The sequence below is a fragment of the Elephantulus edwardii genome, unplaced genomic scaffold (assembly GCF_000299155.1).
Source record: "Elephantulus edwardii isolate Elephantulus edwardi_28Jun2011 unplaced genomic scaffold, EleEdw1.0 scaffold00137, whole genome shotgun sequence".
NCBI classification, from domain to species: Eukaryota; Metazoa; Chordata; class Mammalia; order Macroscelidea; family Macroscelididae; genus Elephantulus; species Elephantulus edwardii.
In genome coordinates, this window is record NW_006399887.1 from 4353295 (window position 1) to 4371134 (window position 17840).

At 40.8% G+C, this 17840-nt stretch overlaps 1 protein-coding gene across 1 annotated transcript in view; it reads left to right on the forward strand.

The window, feature by feature from the left end:
- The window catches only part of CORIN (corin, serine peptidase), a 431554-nt gene that overhangs the window by 311752 nt on the left and 101962 nt on the right, over positions 1 to 17840 (forward strand). The window contains exons 8-9 of the mRNA XM_006894163.1: positions 1996 to 2106; positions 4748 to 4855. Coding sequence (XP_006894225.1) covers positions 1996 to 2106; positions 4748 to 4855 — 219 coding nt within the window. The remainder of the gene's footprint in view (positions 1 to 1995; positions 2107 to 4747; positions 4856 to 17840) is intronic.

Sequence of the window (17840 nt, forward strand, 5' to 3'; positions counted from 1 at the left end):
TTCAGCAGAATCTTGCTTATATGTGATATCAATATTATTGTTCAATAATTTCCACACTCTGTTGGGTCACCTTTCTTTGGAATGGGAACAAATATCGATCTTTTCCAGTCAGTTGGCCAGCTGGCTGTACTCCAGATTTCCTGGCACAACTTAGTGAGCCCATCTAGGGCAGCGTCTGTTTGTTGAAATAAATCAATTGGTATGCCGTCAACTCCTGGAGCCTTGGTTTTTGCTAATTGCTTCAGAGCAACTTGAACTTCCTCCTTCATCACCATAGGCTCTTGCTCATATTATTTCATGAAATTCCTCTGTGTCAGCCAATTCCTTCTGATACAGTGACTCTGTGTACTCCTTCCATCTTCTTTTGATACTTCCTGGATCATTCAACATTCTACCCAAACTATCTTTAAGTATTGCCACCTGTGGCTTGAATTGTTTTTCAACTCCTTCAGCTTAAGAAACCGTGAGTGAGTCCAGCCCTTTTGATTTTCTGACTCCAGCTCTCTGCACATTTCATTATAGTATCTTGCTTTGTCATCCTGAGCTGCCTTTAGAAATTTTCTATTCAGCTCTTTGATTTCTTCCTTTAGCTTTGGCTTCTCAGCAATCTAATGCAATACTCAGAGTCTCATCTGACAGCCATCTTGGTCTTTCCTTCTTTTTCAGCCTTTGTTATGATCTTATGCATTCTTCGTGGATGATTTTCTTGATACTCTCCCAGAGTTTGTTTGGCCTATGCTCATTGGTGCTCAAGGCCTCAAACCTGTTCCTGAGATGGTTTTGAAATTCGAGTGGGACAGACTTAAGGTCAAATCTTGGTTCCTGTGGACTTGATTTAATTTTCCTCAACTTCAGCTTGAACTTGCATATGAGTAGATGGTGGTCTGTCCCACAATCAGCACACAGCCTGGTTTTCACTTTTGGTATTGAGCTTCTCCACCGAGTCTTTCCACAAATGTAATCTATTTGATTCCTATGCATACCATCAGGTGAGATCCATGTATGTAGCCTGCGTTTATGTTTTTTATAAAGGATATTTGCAATGAATAAATCATTGAATGCACAGAACTCTTATTATTCTGTCTCCGGCCTCATTTCTCTCACCGAGCCCATGTTTTACAGCTACTGATCCTTCTTCCCTCTTCCCAACTTTTACGTTCCAGTCACCCATTGTTATTAATGCATCTTGATTGTATGTTTGTTCAATTTCTGACTGCTGAGATCTTAGAAATGGAAATTCAGATAAAGAGAAAGAGCTATAAGGAGACACTAGTGATTGGAACGTGGAATGTGAGAAGCACGAATGTAGGAAAATTGGACATTGTTAAGAAAGAAATGCAACACATAAATATTGACATACTAGGTATTGGCAAAATGACATGGCTTGGCATGGGACATTTTGAATCAGATGATTATATGATTTACTATGCCGGGGATGAAAAGGTGAGAAAAAAAATGGGGTTGGTTTCATAATTAAAAAAGTCATTTCTAGATCTATCCTGAAATACAATATGGTGAGTGACAGGATAATATCCATACGCATACAAGGAAGTCCAGTGAATACCACTATCATTCAAATATATGCACCAACAACCAGAGCCAAAGAGGAGGAAATAGAAGATTTCTACTGACTTTTGCAGTCAGAAATTGATCAAATATGCAATCAAGATGCAATAAATAATAATAATAATAATAATAAAATATTTTCTTCTTTTTACTACTGCCATCGTTAATACGACTTCTCTCTATGCTGTTTTCAAGAAAAAGTTCTTTGCAGTTAAATGTTATTTAATAAAGAAGGAAGAAAATAAAATTAGAAAGAAAAAATTGTTCCCTCCACAAATCCTTGGGATTTGCAGTAAAATAGAAATGTTCATTCACGCATCTGCAGGATAAAACATATGCAGAGCTCTTAGCTTCTCAGACTCATTTATCTAATTTTTGGTGGAAAGGTGTATTCATAAATACAATGACTCCTCCTCTGGTCTCTCCTAGCCTGCCACAGCCAGGGTCTGATGGAGTGCAGGAATGGCCAGTGCATCCCCAGCACCTTCCAGTGTGATGGAGACCAGGACTGCAGGGACGGGAGTGATGAAGAGAACTGCAGTAAGTGGGGCTGCCAGTCCCGTGGGGCCTCATTGGAGGCGGGCTTGTCTCCAAGAGCAAGGCGAAGAGTAAGAAGTAACCTAAGGCTTAAAGAGGACCATGCACAAATTATTCTGGATTGCTGAACTGAACAACACGGTTCTTTTAAGGAAACATTATTTGAGTGGAAAGTCTACAATGCAGATAGTTTCTTCATTCTGCTGTTCATGCACCTTTTGTTTAATAACATTACTCACAATTCAACAATGCAATTGCACTTTCCCACTTCCTCCCTGTAGTTCTGGTCTCCATTAATCCTTCATTCCTCCCCCTTTCCTCCTTTTCTGCCTTTATCTTTGGACAGGTGTTGATCTTTTGTCCTCACATGATAGGTTATTCTAAGGTGTGATGCCTCCGTGGAATTAGAGTGTTACTGTTCACCTTGTTGTTACTGCTGATAGGTGCTATCGAGTCAATGATGCTCATAGTGACCCGGTGAACTACAGATCTGAACCCTACCCTCTCCTGTGCCATCCGCATGGTCTCTGCCATGCCCCATCCCATCGTGGGAATCACTGTGTCGGATCGTCTTGGGGACGGTCTTCCTCTCTCTCTGACTCTCCACTTTCCCCAGCATGTGGTCTCTCTCCAAGGACTGGTTCCTCCTCATGACATGCCCAGAGCAAGTGAGAGCAAGTTTTGCCATCCCCTCTCCAAGGCCTGCCTGTTGTTTGATTGGGAGTATGAGCCACAGGAGTGAAGTTTAAACGGTGATGAAGGGCCGTGATCTCTAGTTCTTACAGCATTGCTTAGTGAGAAACACTTTTTGTACAACAAATGTAGTTCCCAAGCAATCTGTACTGAAAAAAAAACATCCCAAGTGCAAAAGATGTCGTTTGTAGGAATGCTGTGAGACATAGCCAACTCCACGGCACCTAACAACAATTACAGTATGAAAGAGTATTTAAACAGCATGGTCAAATACAGTGAGCTGTTTTATGAAGGACAGTAATACTGTAAAGAGAAAAGCTTAGCACATGGTATTCATTAAGATTAGTTTCCAATTAGAAGGAGCTGGTGGTTGAAATTAACTGTTACAGATTTCTAAAATAACCATATTACGAAGCAGTATACTTAAATATATACAAGAATCTACCCACACACACACCATTAGGGAGTTAATTAGCAAAGTTAACAGGTTACAATTCAGTTTGGAAACAGGATGCAGTTCTTCCATCAGGACAGCTTGTCAAGCATGCTGGCAGGTGCTTTGCCTTGGATCTGTGAGGCTTGGGGTCAGTGTTACAAAGCTCTTCTAGTCTTACTGACTGTGGCTTGAACAAAGGCTCACATCCCTAGCTCCCAAATCAGCTCTGTCTCACTTCAGTCTCTGGTTCTCCACTGCTGCTGCTGCTGCTGAGATGGTCCTCTGTGCCTTGAAACACCTTAGAAGAAAGGTCTGGCAATCCATTTGTTACAAAAAATTAAAATAAAAATAAAGAAATCATCCCTGAAAACTCTACAGAGCACAGTAGTACTCTGACATACGTGGGGTCACCATGGGTGAACATCAGCTTCACAGCAGCTGGTTACAGGCAAAGTTTGCATTTGCTAACAGTAAAAAAAAAAAAGTGACATTTCCCCCCTCCCTTATTTTTTTGCAACTGTTCAAGTTTCTATATATTTATGCTCATTAGTGATACTGGAAAGGAAAAAGTTTACAAGAGAATTGACATTGTCTCAGGATCTATAAAGAAGAATGACTATATATATATGTACACACACATATACATATACATATACATATACATATACATATACATATACATATACATATACACAGACGCATATTTTTTTTGTACTTGAAAATAACTTAAAAAGTCTCCTAGATTACAAATGACATGCTTGAAAGTAATTGACTGTAATGAGGAGAGCTGGAGAAATAATGGACTGTAATTTATTACCTTATCCATTTAATCTACAAATGACCAGGAAATCAATGGCAAAAGCAGTTCCCTCTCCACAGACCATAAGGAAAAGTCATTAGAGTAAAGGTTGATGTTACTGCTGTCATTCACTTGGAAACAAGAAACAATTCTCAGGTCATCACAGATTGGTCAATGAATACTTCTCAAGAACATGAAAATGATATTGATACAATGATAAACTATGCTTTTTAAATTTGGGTTAATACCTATTTATTAGAAAGCATTTTCTTTAAAGATGAGAATTGAAAGCAAATGAGGCTTTAAAACAATGTCCCCTAATAATTCAGAATTTTAAGTCTTTTTTTTCCCTCCTTTCTCAAATCTCTACATTTTATGTTTAAATTTATTTATGTCCCCATGTAAAAATGAAACAACTTGCTTTGTTACTATGTATCCTAGTTGTTCAGGAGTCAGCTGGCTCAGGGAAATTCATGGTTTGTATTTCTTCATCCTTACAGAATCCTCTTGGAGTAACTATTGCATGTAGCTGCAGGGGGAGAAGGGGGGATAATCCAGAAGGTACCTATTCAACATGTGTTCAATATTTTGGGAGAAGCTGGAAGGAAATGAAAGTTGTGTCATGCCTTGGCTCCACCAGACATTCTGAATCTTTCAGATCCTAGTTTCAGGAATTTACAAATGATGAAAGTAAATGTGCCTCTTTCCCCCGGTAGGTCAGACCTCATGTCAAGAAGGAGACCAAAGATGCTTCTACAACTCCTGCCTTGATTCATGTGGTGGCAGCTTGCCCTGTGACCCCAGCAGCAGCCCCAGTAACTGTAGTAAGTACCACAGCTGACGAGTGCTATCATTGCATCAGGATGCGCCTTGAGCTTTAGTCTTCCTGCACACTGTAAAGTGCTGAAGTTTGGAATCTCTCCCAAAAAAAGTCTACTTATTTTCCTGTTCTTCTCTAACAGTTTGCATGTGGTAGCAGAAAAGCAACAGAATGGTCTTCATTAACTTAATCAGAAACAAATGTGTCACTGAGCATGGGCTATAAATTCACATTGCTTAATATCATTAGCATTCCTTTCAACTCAACATCGGCTCCTATTTATTATTTTCTTGGCTCTGTCTCCAAGCAGATGCTATCTCCCTTTCTTCTTATAGCATTGGAAACATTCAAACAGCAAATAGCAAGTTCTTCCAAAGAGCCACACAGAACTCTGATGGTGTGTCCTTTTAGTAAAATGTTGCCTTTCCAGGAACTTTGCTGACTTCTGATGATCTTGGAGAGAATAGTAATCCATTTCAGTGATAGTGTAGCAGCTCAAAATGGTGTTAGCAAGTGGCTCACTCTAAATCAGCTTGGAGGAGGATGATCTTGGGTGGAATCTAGAGAGAAGAGTGGTGAAGTGCTGAATAGCCTCTCAAGGGGAATTTGAAATATACCAGAAACCCCCAGAGATGCTGATGTGTAGTGATGATGGGTTCTCATTTTATATTCTACTCAGTTCTGTTACTTTACAGATTTTTCCCCCTTTATATCTTCAACTCATGCTTAGAAATTTAGAACTAGGTTAATCAGCTTTCAGTTGGCAAGCAAGCACCACTTTGTAATACCTGTGTTCTGTAATGTCCATGGAAACTGGGAGGTTAACAGGCACAAGTCTTTGCTGCTTTGAATCGAGTCCTAGCTTTGCTCTATGACCTTGTGCAGAGCTTGTATGGAGGGCACCTATCAAGGTTAGAGTCTCAAGGATGCAGAGAGAGGGTTAGAGAGGGGTTTGTGGGAGATAGCCAGTGGCAAATCCAGACAGATATGTCTTTTTGTTGTTTTTCATGAACTGTTGTTAGAGAATGTGCCATGTGCCATGGAGTCAAATAGAACTCATCAGTTCTTGCTCAGGGTCTTTCTGTCTTTCACCAACCCTCCCCCTTTCCCAGCATGATATCTTTTTTCTAAAGTCTAGTCCTTCTGGGCAGTATGGCCCAAATGTATGAGATGGAATTTCACCATCCTTGTCAGTAAGGAGCACCCCGGTTGCACTTCCTACCAGTTGACTGTCCTTTCCGCCGCCCGTGGGATACTCAGGACTTTCTCCAACAACATAGTCATAAGCATCCATTTTCTCTTTTCCTTATTTATTGTGCAACTTTAAGATGCATAGGAAGAAAATGAAAATACCTTGGATCAGGAGCACTTGAGTCTTTAAATGGACATAATTGCTCATCATTTATCTATTTAGCTGAAAAAAATTGTTATATATATACACCCCCCCCATGTTTATCACGGCTTTGTTCACAATAGCAAAGAGTTAGAAACAACCCAAGTGCCCATCAACAAATGAATGGATAGAGAAGCTGTGGCATATCCACACAATAGAAAACTTACTATGCTGCATTGGAAAACAAGGAGCTCAGGAAATATTATTCAAAATCAGTCACCCTGGAAGACATTATGCTGAGTGAAATATCTCAGTCACAAAGGGACAAATACTGCATAGTGCCACTGTTATAAAGGAGGACTGACATCAGAGTTGGAGGGAAACTAAGAGGGGATAAATAATATATACTGCATTGAAACAAGTAAGGGAGAGAACTGGTTAGGAGGAATATATGGTTAGGTACTATTGTTATGACAAGAATCCAGAATAAAAGTTGCATAGAGGAGAGGACTGGGGTGGGGGTTGTATAGCAATGAAATAATTTTTTTTTCATTTTTCAGAGAAAAAAGCAAACCAGGTGGGGGAGGGATGGGCAGGGAGCAAAGTGTGTAACAACGAATGAGTGGAAATCCAAAGTCTCTGTAAACATTCATGAAAATAAATTTTAAAAAACCCAATATATTATATGCCATTTAATTTGTTTAGAAATATATTTATGAAGGTATACTCATAAATATAATGCAGATACACGTGCATTTGTTATAGTGTTATTGTGTAGATTATATCTAAAATATATGTTTATTATATGTTAATATAATATAACCATATATAATATAAATAACATTTGAGCAAGAGCCTAGGGTGATGAAGGAAGAAGTTCAAGCTGCTTTGAAGGAAATAGGAAAAAATAAGGCCCAAGGAATAGATGGTATACCAATTGACATATTTCAGCTAACAGATGCTGCCCTGGATGTGCTCACAAAGCTGTGCCAAGAACTCTGAAGAACAACTGCTTAGCCAACTGACTGGAAGAGATCTATGTTTGTTCCCATTCCAAAGAAGGGTGACCCAACTGAGTGTGGAAACTGCAGAACAATCGCACTGATATCACATGCAAGCAAGATTCTACTGAAGACTATCCAAAAACGACTGGAACAGTACATCAGCAGAGAACTGCCAGAAGTCCAGGCTGAGTTTAGAAGGGGTCGTGGTACTAGGGATATTGTAGCCGATGTTAGATGGATCTTAGCTGAAAGCAGAGAGTACCAGAAGAATGTCTATCTGTGTTTCATTGATTATGCAAAGGCACTTGACTGCGTGGATCATAACAAACTGTGGGTGACTCTGAGAAGAATGGGAATCCCAGAACATTTAATCGTGCTAATGTGAAACCTATACTTGGACCAAGAGGCAGTAGTCAGAACAGAGCAGGGCAACACTGAATGGTTCAAAATTGGGAAGGGTGTGCGCCAGGGATGTGTCCTGTCTCCATACATTTTCAACCTGTATGCAGAGCAGATTATCCGAGAGGCTGGGCTCTATGAGGAGACATGCGGCATTAGGATTGGTGGACGATTTATCAACGATCTGCGTTATGCAGATGACACAACCTTGCTTGCTGAAACTGAGGAGGACCTCATGCACTTACTGCAGAGGATCAAGGGATGCAGCCTTTAGTATGGACTGAGGCTCAATGTCAAGAAGACAAAGATTCTCACCACTGGACCAATTGGTAGCATCAGGATGGATGGCAAAGAGATTGAGATTGTTCACAGCTTCAGTTTGCTCAGCTCCACGGTCAACACTCTTGGTACCAGCAGCCAGGAAATAAAAAAACATATTGCAATGGGAAAGTCTGCTGTTAGGGACCTCTCTAAAGTACTCAAGAGCAATGGTGTCTCTTTGGAGACAAAGGTGCGCCTGATACAGGCCATGGTCTTTGCAATCACCTGTTATGCATCAGAGAGCTGGACCATGACTAGGGAGGACAGGAGAATTGACGCCTTTGAGCTGTGGTGCTGGAGAAGAGTATTGAATGTACCATGGACTGTCAAGAAAACACAGAATCATCCTAGAGAGGGTTAAACCAGGCTACTCCTTGGAGGCAAAGATTCTGGGGCTTCATCTGACATACTTTGGACATGTTGCAAGGAGAGACAGGTCTTTGGAGAGGGACATCATGCTGGGTAGAGTAGAGGGACAGCACAGGAGGGGAAGACCCTCTATGAGGTGGATTGATTCAGTGACTGGGGTAATCAGGATGGGTGTGTCAGATTGGCACAGTATAGAGCAGGGTTTAGGGCTGTTGTACATAGGGTCGCTATGAGTCACAAATGACTCGACGGCACATAACAACAACCACAACAACATATGTTACTAATATAAAGATATGTGTTGTATATTTATTATTATTAATACACATGTGTAGTTTTATATATAAGTAGGTATACTTGTTGCAGTGTTGATGTTAGCCAGTGAGTTGGCTATGATTCATAGACACCCTATGAACAGCAGATTTGAACCTTGCCCTATCCTGCAATATCATTAGTGAGAGAAATGACTGCCTCTGAAAACCCACTGGAGGGTCAACTATGGATCAGTTCCAATTCTGTGGTACACAGTAATATATATAGATTGATAGCCATCAACTCATATCATAACATCATTGAGTTTCTGAGGCTGGAAATCACAAAAGAGGAGACAGCTCATCTTTCTCCCTTGGAGTCTGTGGCCAATGCAACTCCTAGGAATTTCTCTCTGTGTCTCAGTCTCTTTCTCTCTATGACAGAAATACAAGGAAGAGGAGAAAGAGAACATCAATGCACAGTGGCTGCGTGTGACAGGGTAGGATGGGAGAACTGGCCCATAGGATTTGTGCTGTAATCCTTACAGGAGCAGATTGCCAGGTCCTTCTTTTTGGTTAGCAGGCAAGTACTTAACCATTGTGCCACCAGGAATCTCTCTTTCTTTACTTGTGTATGTATTTATATCCCATGTGTGATGGGAAAGTCTGCAGTTAGAGTCCTCCCTCAAGTACTGAAGAGCAACGATGTCAGTCTGGAGACTAAGGTGTGTCTGATACATGCCATGGTCTTTACAATCGCTTGCTATGCATCAGAGAGCTGGACAATGACTAGGAGGTATAGAAGGAGAATTGATGCCTTTGAGATCTGGTGTTGGAGAAGAGTTTTGAATATACCATGGACTGCCAAGAAAACAAACAGGTTCAACCCGGAAAGAGTTAAACCAGGCTGCTCCTTGGAGGCAAAGATTCTGAGACTTCGTCTGACATACTTTAGACATGTTGTAAGGAGGGACAGGTCCTTGGAGAGGGACATCATCTTTGGGAGGGTTGAGGGACAGCACAGGAGAGGAAGACCCTAGATGAGATGCATTGATTCAGTGACTGGGGTAATGGAGTAGGTGTGTCAGGGTTGATGAGATTGGCACAGGATAGGGCAGAGTTTAGGGCTGTTGTACATAAAGTCACTATGAGTCGCAGGCAACTCGATAGCACATAACAACAACAACAGCGACATCTGAATACTGTGTCTTCCATAGATGTCAAAAAGCAGCATTATTTTCTTTCGTGTAAATGCCCATCATTTCTTAAGTGAGCTCCAGGGACTTCACTGCAGAAATGCAACATCATTTGCTACAGCATCATTCCCTTTTGAGATTAAGACATTTCAGTGCCATATTTTGAAAGGTGAAGTGTCGCTGAGACGCTATCGGGATCACTCTTTAGCATATATTTATTGACCTTCATCTGTGTTCTCAGGACACCGCATTGTAGCAAAGTTGGACTTTCGCAGCAATACATCCTCCGATGTTTGTGGGGCGACTGCCCTCTAGTGGCAGTCTTAAATTAGGCTCATGCGTTAGGAATGCTTTGGATGAAAACGCTTATTGATGTAATAAATCATAGCATTTGGGTTTGACAAGTGTCTTCAGAGTTTATCTTACTTAGCACTCTGGGAGGAATTTCTTATGAAGGGCTGGAGAGTCAATCAACCACACCATATTTAATAAAGATCTCTAGAATAATATATGACCTTATTGCCATCTTTTCATCTCCCTGAGCGCTGGAACACTCATAGGTCGTCTTACCCAAATTAAAAGTAATATGTTCTTCAAAGATCCAAAGAGAGAAAAAGTATTCATGTGCTATGGTCCATTAATCATCTGAAATTAAATATGCTAACTAAAAAGTTAACTGATGGATAATAGAGGAGAAAGGAAGCATTTGTGAAGCAAATGGATTGCATCAAGAATCTGCTTGCATAACTAAATTTTTCTAAAAGTATATGTATTTTAAAGAAAATAGGAATAAATATAGTTAGAGCTTTATTTTTTACTTACAAGCTGATGGTAACAAATAATTAACAGCAAAGTCAAAGCATAAAAGTAATGTTGTTGTCAAGTGTAACTGATCATGGTTCTATGAACACACTTGAACCCTGTCCTATTTTGTGCTATCCTCATTATCTCTGACACACTTGAGCCCATTAATGCAGTTACCATGTCAATCCATGTCAATTTTGTTACCATGTCATTCTTGCTGGGGTTCTGCCTCTCTTTCACTGACCCTCTACTCTCCAGGTATGATATCCCTTTCCAAGGAACAGCTTCTCCTAGCAACATGTCCAAAGTATGAGAGACCAAGCTTTGCCATCCTTGCCTCCAAGGAGAACTCACCCTGCTATGATCAACACAGATAAACATAAATGTAATGTAGTTATGTACCATCAAATTGCTTGTAACTCATAGTGACCCTATGTACAGTAGCTCTGAATCCTGCCCTATCCTGAGCCAATTTCACTGTCTCCAACACACCTACAGCCATTATCCTAGTTACAGTGTCTGTCTATCTCATCTAGGACTTTCCTCTCCTGTGCTCTTCCTCTACCCTTCCAAGCATGGTGTCCTTCTCCAAGGACTGGACCCTCCTGACAATGTATTCAAAATATGTGAGATGGAGCTTCAACACCATTGCTACCAAGAAGCAACTTGGTTTCACCCTCTCCAGGACTGAGCCATCCCATACTATTCTCCAGAACCACAACTCAAAGGGATAGAATCTTCTTCTGTCATCCTTAGTCATTGTCCAGCTCTCTGGTGCGTAGCAAGTGATTACAAAGGCCGTTGCTTGGTATAGGCCCACCTTGGTCTCTAGATCGACATCATTCTTCCGTACTCTGGAGAGATTCCTGACAGCAGATTTTCCCAATGCAATTTGTCTTTTTATTTCCTGCCTGCTGGTGCCAAGAGTGTTGATTCTGGAAATAAGCAAGCTGAAATTGCTAAAAATCTCAATCTCTTCTCCATCTATCATGGTGCCACTATTGGCCCATTGGGGGAAGCTTTGTTGTTGTTTTTGATGCTGAGCTTCAATCCATATTGAAGACTGCCATCTTGGACCTTCTGCAGCAAATGCCTCAGGTCCTCCTCAGTTTCAGCAAGCAGGGCTGTGTCATTTGCATAATGCAGGTTCTTCATTATTTTCCTCCTGTTTTGTCTATTTTGTGTTTTACTGATTATGCAAAACCATTTGACTGTGTGGATTATAACAAACTATAGTTAACACTGAGAAGAATGGGAATGCCAGAATGCTTAATTATCCTCACACAAAACTTATATCTAGATCAAGAAGAGATATACAACACATCAAGCTATTAATGGCAATGTTGGCAATTCAAATCCACCAGCCACACACTCAGTGGGAGAAAGACAGTCTCTTATAAAGATTCACAGTCTTAGAAACCCAATGAAAGGTCATTATGAGTCAGAAGCTGTCTAGAAACAATGTTCTTATTGTAAATCAAAGTGTGTAGGAATCCATGGTGATTCAGGTGGTTGAGCTGTGGTGGATGTCAGCCATTACTAGGTTGGCAGTTCAGTCCCCCAGAGAAAGATGAGGAAATCTATTTCTATAAAGACTTACAACCTTGGAACCCCTGTGTAGTACCGTGTCTTTGTGTCGTATAGAGCCTCCACAAGCCAGAATGGACAAGAATGAGTTTGGCTTTTTAAATCTATATGTGAAAATTGTTGTATGTACAAATATGAGCAAGCAAAAAGCAGGGAAAAATTGAAGCCAGCTTGAGGGGAGGTGGGACGAAGGGGAGTGGGCAGAGAATGTACCTTTTCTTTATAAATATTTTTATTGTCATGGGGAATATACATTCTTTAGCACTTGGAGAATGAAAGATATTGAAATGTCCCTCCTTTTTCTAAAATGAAAGAAAATAATAAACTGAGCCATAACATTCTCCTTTGTCTGCTTAGCCTTAAATTCTACCAACAATATAGTGCCCATCTTTCCCTGAAGACTGTGTATCCGAGTTTGTGCAAAATACATGTAATCTGGCCAGCTTCAGGCTCCTTGTAAACTTAATATCTGAGAAACCCTCAGACACTTTTAATTGAGAGAGAGTCTCAGAGCTGTTTTATTTTTTCACTCTGTTGATAATCTATTTGCATACCACTTCTTAACCAAGTAATTAAATTTCACTTGAATAATTACTCTTAATAAAGCATAAAGTCTTGGCCTGGCTGTGCTGTGCTGGCTCTTCTGAGACAGTTGCTTGATTACATCTCTCGCTCAGGGAATGTCGAACGTGCACCTCCGGGTGCAGAAGGGACCAGGACTTCCCTGTGTCATGTCCCCTCAAACCACACAGATCTCATCTGTTGCTGTGAGACTTACTGTTCCTCTGTTACTCCAACTTGTGACTTTTGGCTGCTAGCATTTTGTTGATTACCGCTTTTCTATCTCCTTTAGCCTCTTAGTCTATTTGTGTTTTATTTATTATGCAAAAGCATTTAACTGCGTGGACCATAACAAATTATGGTTAACACTGAGAAGAATGGGAATGCGAGAGCAGTTAATTATGCTCATATGAAACCTGTATCTAGATCAAGAAGCTGTTGTCTGAACAGAGCAAGGGAACATTGCATGGTTTAAAAACAGGAAAGATGTGTCAGGGCTATATGCTTTCTCCATACTTATTCAATCTATATACTGAAAAAATACTTCTGGAAGCTGGATTCTGTAAAGAAATATATGGCATCAAGATCAGAGGAAGACTCATTAACAACCTGTGTTATGCAGACATTGGTGAAAGTGAAGAAGACTTGAGACACTTGCTGCAGAGGATAAAGAACTGCAGCCTTCAGTACAGATTACATCTCAACATTGAGAAGACAAAAATCTTCCCCACCGGGCACTGAGATAGAAAGATAATTGGTGGAGAAAAGACTGAGATTGTCACTAATTTCATCTTCCTTGGATCTACAGTCAACACCCCTAGTATCAGCAATTAAGAAATTTTTAAAAATTTAAAAATGTGTTGCATTGGGCAAGTCTGCTGTCAAGGACCTTTGCAAAATACTATGGAACAATGATGTAAATTCAATGATTCAGGTGCACCTGATTCGGGCCATGGTCTTTTCAATATTTGCTTTGCATCTGAAAGTTGAAAGGTGAATAAGGAAGATGGAAGAAGAATTGACGCCTCTGAGTTGTGAAGTTGCAGAAGAGTACTGAATATCCCATAAATGGCAAAGGAATGAAAAGACGTATCTATGTCTTAAAGTGCAACCAGTGTGCTCTTTGGAGGCAAGGATGGAGAAGCTTTGTCTCATATACTTGAAATAAGTTCTTTGGAGGCACTATTCCTTGGAAAGGGACATCTTCGTGGAAAGGTAGAGTGTCAGCAAAGAAGAGGAAGACCTTCAATGAGGTAGATTGACATGGTACCTGCAGCAATGGGCTCAAGTATGTCAGAGATGGTGAGGACAGCTCAGGATAGGACAGGGTTCAGATCTGTTGTTCACAGGGTTGCTGAGCTCACAAATAGTGACTGCTAACTGAAAGATTGCTGGTTCAACCCTACTTAAGGGAAAGACCCTCAGAATAAAGGCTTGGAGATCTGCTTTTGAAAATCATGGCCTTGGAAACTCTGTGAAGCAGTTCTACTTTGGAAGAAAAAGGATTTCCCTGGGTTGGACTGGCCTTGGTGGGGATTAGTGGTTGATAGTAACTCTTCACATTACACTCCAGTTCTCAAAACATAGGTCTGTCTTTCTCCCAAGGTTGTGGGTCAATGGTAAGTAAGGGTCATAATTCTCATTATTTTTGCTTTCTCATTACTGGGAGGTTGCTGTTAGGCACCACTGAGTTAACTATGATTCGTACTGACGATAAAAACCAAATCTGAATCTTGCCCTAGCCTGGACCATTGTCATGGTCTGTCATGCTCAAGTTGATTGTGGCAATCACTGTGAGAATCTGTCTTATTTGAAGGTCTTTCTCTCTTTTTCTGACCCTCCACCTTTTCAAGCATGCTCTCCTTTTCCAAGAACAAGCCTAAAATACGTGGTATTTTGTTTCACCATCTGCGCCTCCAAGGAGCACCTGGAGCACTTTCCTCAGGACACACTTGTCGGTTCTAAGTCCACGGGAAAATCACTACTCTTCTCCAATGTCACAACCCAGTGGCATCGATTTTTCTGTCTTCCTTTTCATTGTACAACATTCAGATACATAGCAAGTAATTAAAAAGACCATGGCTTGGAAAAGGTGCACCTTAACTTTTTAATTTTTTTATTATTAATGTCAATGAAAATTTACAGAGAGTTTGGATTTCTATTCATTCATTGTTGCACTTTTCCCCCGCCCCTCTTATCCCCCCAGTACACTCCCCTCTTTGAAAAGTAAAAGAAAAATTCTTTCATTGTTTTACAATCTCTCCCCCGAGGTCCACTCCACTACACAGCCTTCACTCTGGACTCCGGTCATGACGAAAATAACTAATCACATATCCCTTTTAAACAGTTTTCTCCCTCATCTGTTTCAATACAGTATACATTATTTATTCCATCTTTCTCAGTCTTACACCAACCCCAATATCAGTCTTGTTTTACAATAGTGGCACCTTGCAGTATTTGTCCTTTCATGACTGAGATACTTCACTCAGCATAATGTCCTCCAGGGTCACCCATTTTGAATAATATTGCTTGAGTTCCTTGTTTTTCAATGCAGCATAGTGTTCCATTGTGTGAATATACCACAGCTTCTCTATCCATTCATTTGTTTATGGGCACTTAGGTTGTTTCCAACTCCTTGCTATTGTGAACAAAGCCATGATAAACATGGGTGTGCATATATCTGCTTGGATGTCGGTTATGGTCTTTTTGGGGTATATTCCCAGTGGTGGAATTGCTGGGTCAAATGGTATCTCTAATGGCAACTTTTTGAGAAAGCACCATACTGACTTTCACAGTGGTTGCACCATTTTACACTTCCACCAACAGTGAATAAGGGTTCCAGTCTCTCCACAACCTCGCCAGCATTTGTTACTTGCTGTTCTGTTAAATTTTGCTATTCTTACTGGGATGAGATGGTATCTCATAGTTGTTTTGCACCTTAACTTTTAAACTGACATACTGCTCCTTAAAACCTTGGAAAGGTTCCTGAGATTTTTCTCAATGCAATATATCTCCTGGACTTCTGACTTACTTGGATTATGAATCCAAGTAAGATGAAATCATCAACCATTTCAATTTTCATCCATTTTTGCAATTATTTGCTACACATCAGAGAGCTGGACAATGAATAAAGATGACAGAATAAGAATTGATGCATTTCAGTTGTGGTGCTGGAGAAGAGTGTTGAACATACCATGGACCGCCAAGAAAACAAATAGGTCTGTCTTAGAGAGGGTGAAAGTTTCTTCTTGGAAGCAAGGACTTTGGAGCTCCATCTCACATACTTTGGGCACATGGCCAGCAGGGACCAGTCCTTGGAGAAGGACATTAAGCTGGGAAGGGTGGAGGGACAGCACAGGAGAGGAAGACCCTGGATAAGGTGGACTGATACAGTTACTGGAATAATGCAGGTAAGTGTGTGTTAGAGTCAGTGAGACTGGCCCAGGATAGGGCAGAGTTCAGATCTATTGTACATAGAGTCGCTGTGAGTTGCAGGAGACTCAGTGGCAGATAACAGTCACATTTTGCTGTTGCCTATTGGCCTGGTGGTCAGGATGTTTGTCTTCTTGTTGTTGAGATGTCATCCATATTGAAGGCTGCAGTCTTTGATCTTCTGCAGCAACAAGTGTTTCAAGTCTTCTTTGCTTTCAGCCAGCAAAGTTATGTCATCTGCATAACACAAGGTTTTGATGAGTTTTCTGGGATAATTAAGGCCTGCCATCGTTTTCCTCCTCCTTCCCTCCCTTCATTCTAGCATTACGCTAGGTATCGAATCTGAGGTAAAGAGAGATAGTTTCATCTCTCTAAAACATCTTCTGGCTTGTGGTGAGGAGACAAGTAAATAAGAATACAAATAGTATGTGATGAGTTTGTGACAGAAATTTGCTTAAGTGTGTGTGGCACACACATGAGAAGACACGTTCTGAGAGTGAGTGCAGGGACAGTGGTTAGCCAGGAAGGCCCCTTCGGAGAGGCTCTGTGCTTGAGAAGTTAGCTTGGTGGGGAGAATGGGAACGGGTCATTCAGGCAGTGCGTCTGGGTGAGCCTCTCATCAAGAAAGGGGGCCATGTGTAAGTGATCAGTGCAACTACACCATGAACAGAACAGACAGCCACTAGAGTGTTCAAAAATCACCCAATTCTTTTTACAAAAAATTATTCATTTTAATGAAGTTTACAGAGACTTAGTATTTCCAGTAATTCATTGTTGCACTTTTCTCCCTGCCCACCTCCTTCCGTTCCCCCAACCCCCCATCACTCTTTTCCTTGAAAAGAAAAAGAAAAACTCTCTCACTCTTATGCAATCCTTCCCCTCAAGTTCATTCCACTCTGCTGGAGAAGGAGGGACAATTTCCTCCTGTACCAATTGGATCCGATTTGATGGTATACATACACACACACACACACACACACACACACACACACACACACACACACTAATGTTGTTGTTGTTGTTATGTGCCATTGTGTCTCTTGTGACTCATAGCAACCCTATACAACAGCCCTAAACTCTGCTCTATCCTGTGCCAATCGCACTGTCTCCGATACACCCATCCCGATTACCCCAGTCACTGGATCAATCCACCTCATAGGGGCCCTTCCCCTCCTGCGCTGTCCCTCCACCCTCCCAAGCATGATGTCCCTCTCTCAGGACCTGTCCCTCCTTACAACATGTCCAAAGTATGTCAGATGAAGCCTCAGAATCCTTGTCTATAAGAAGCAGCCCAGTTTAACCCTTTCCAGGGTGAATCTGTTTGTTTTCCTAGCAGTCCATGGTACTCTCAATAATAAAATAAACAAAAATAATCCAATCACCCAATTCTTAAAGTATCTGACATCACCTGGAGAGATAACTCTAGACAATGAGGGTGGGAAATTAGGATGCATTTGGATTGCAAAATAGCCTTGAAGAGTTTGAAAAGGTGAGGGATATCCAAATGCAAGCCTTCTCTTGGTCTGAAATTTTGTAGTCTTAATTTAATTTCAGGATCCGGGAAGTATTAAAAGAAGATGGAAGGAATATACTGAGTATTGTATAGAAAGGAATTGGCAGATACAGAAGAATTCAATGAAATAACATATGAGCAAGAGCCTATGGTGATGAAGGAAGAAGTTCAAGCTGCTTTGAAGGAAATAGCAAAAAATAAGGCCCCAGGAATAGATGG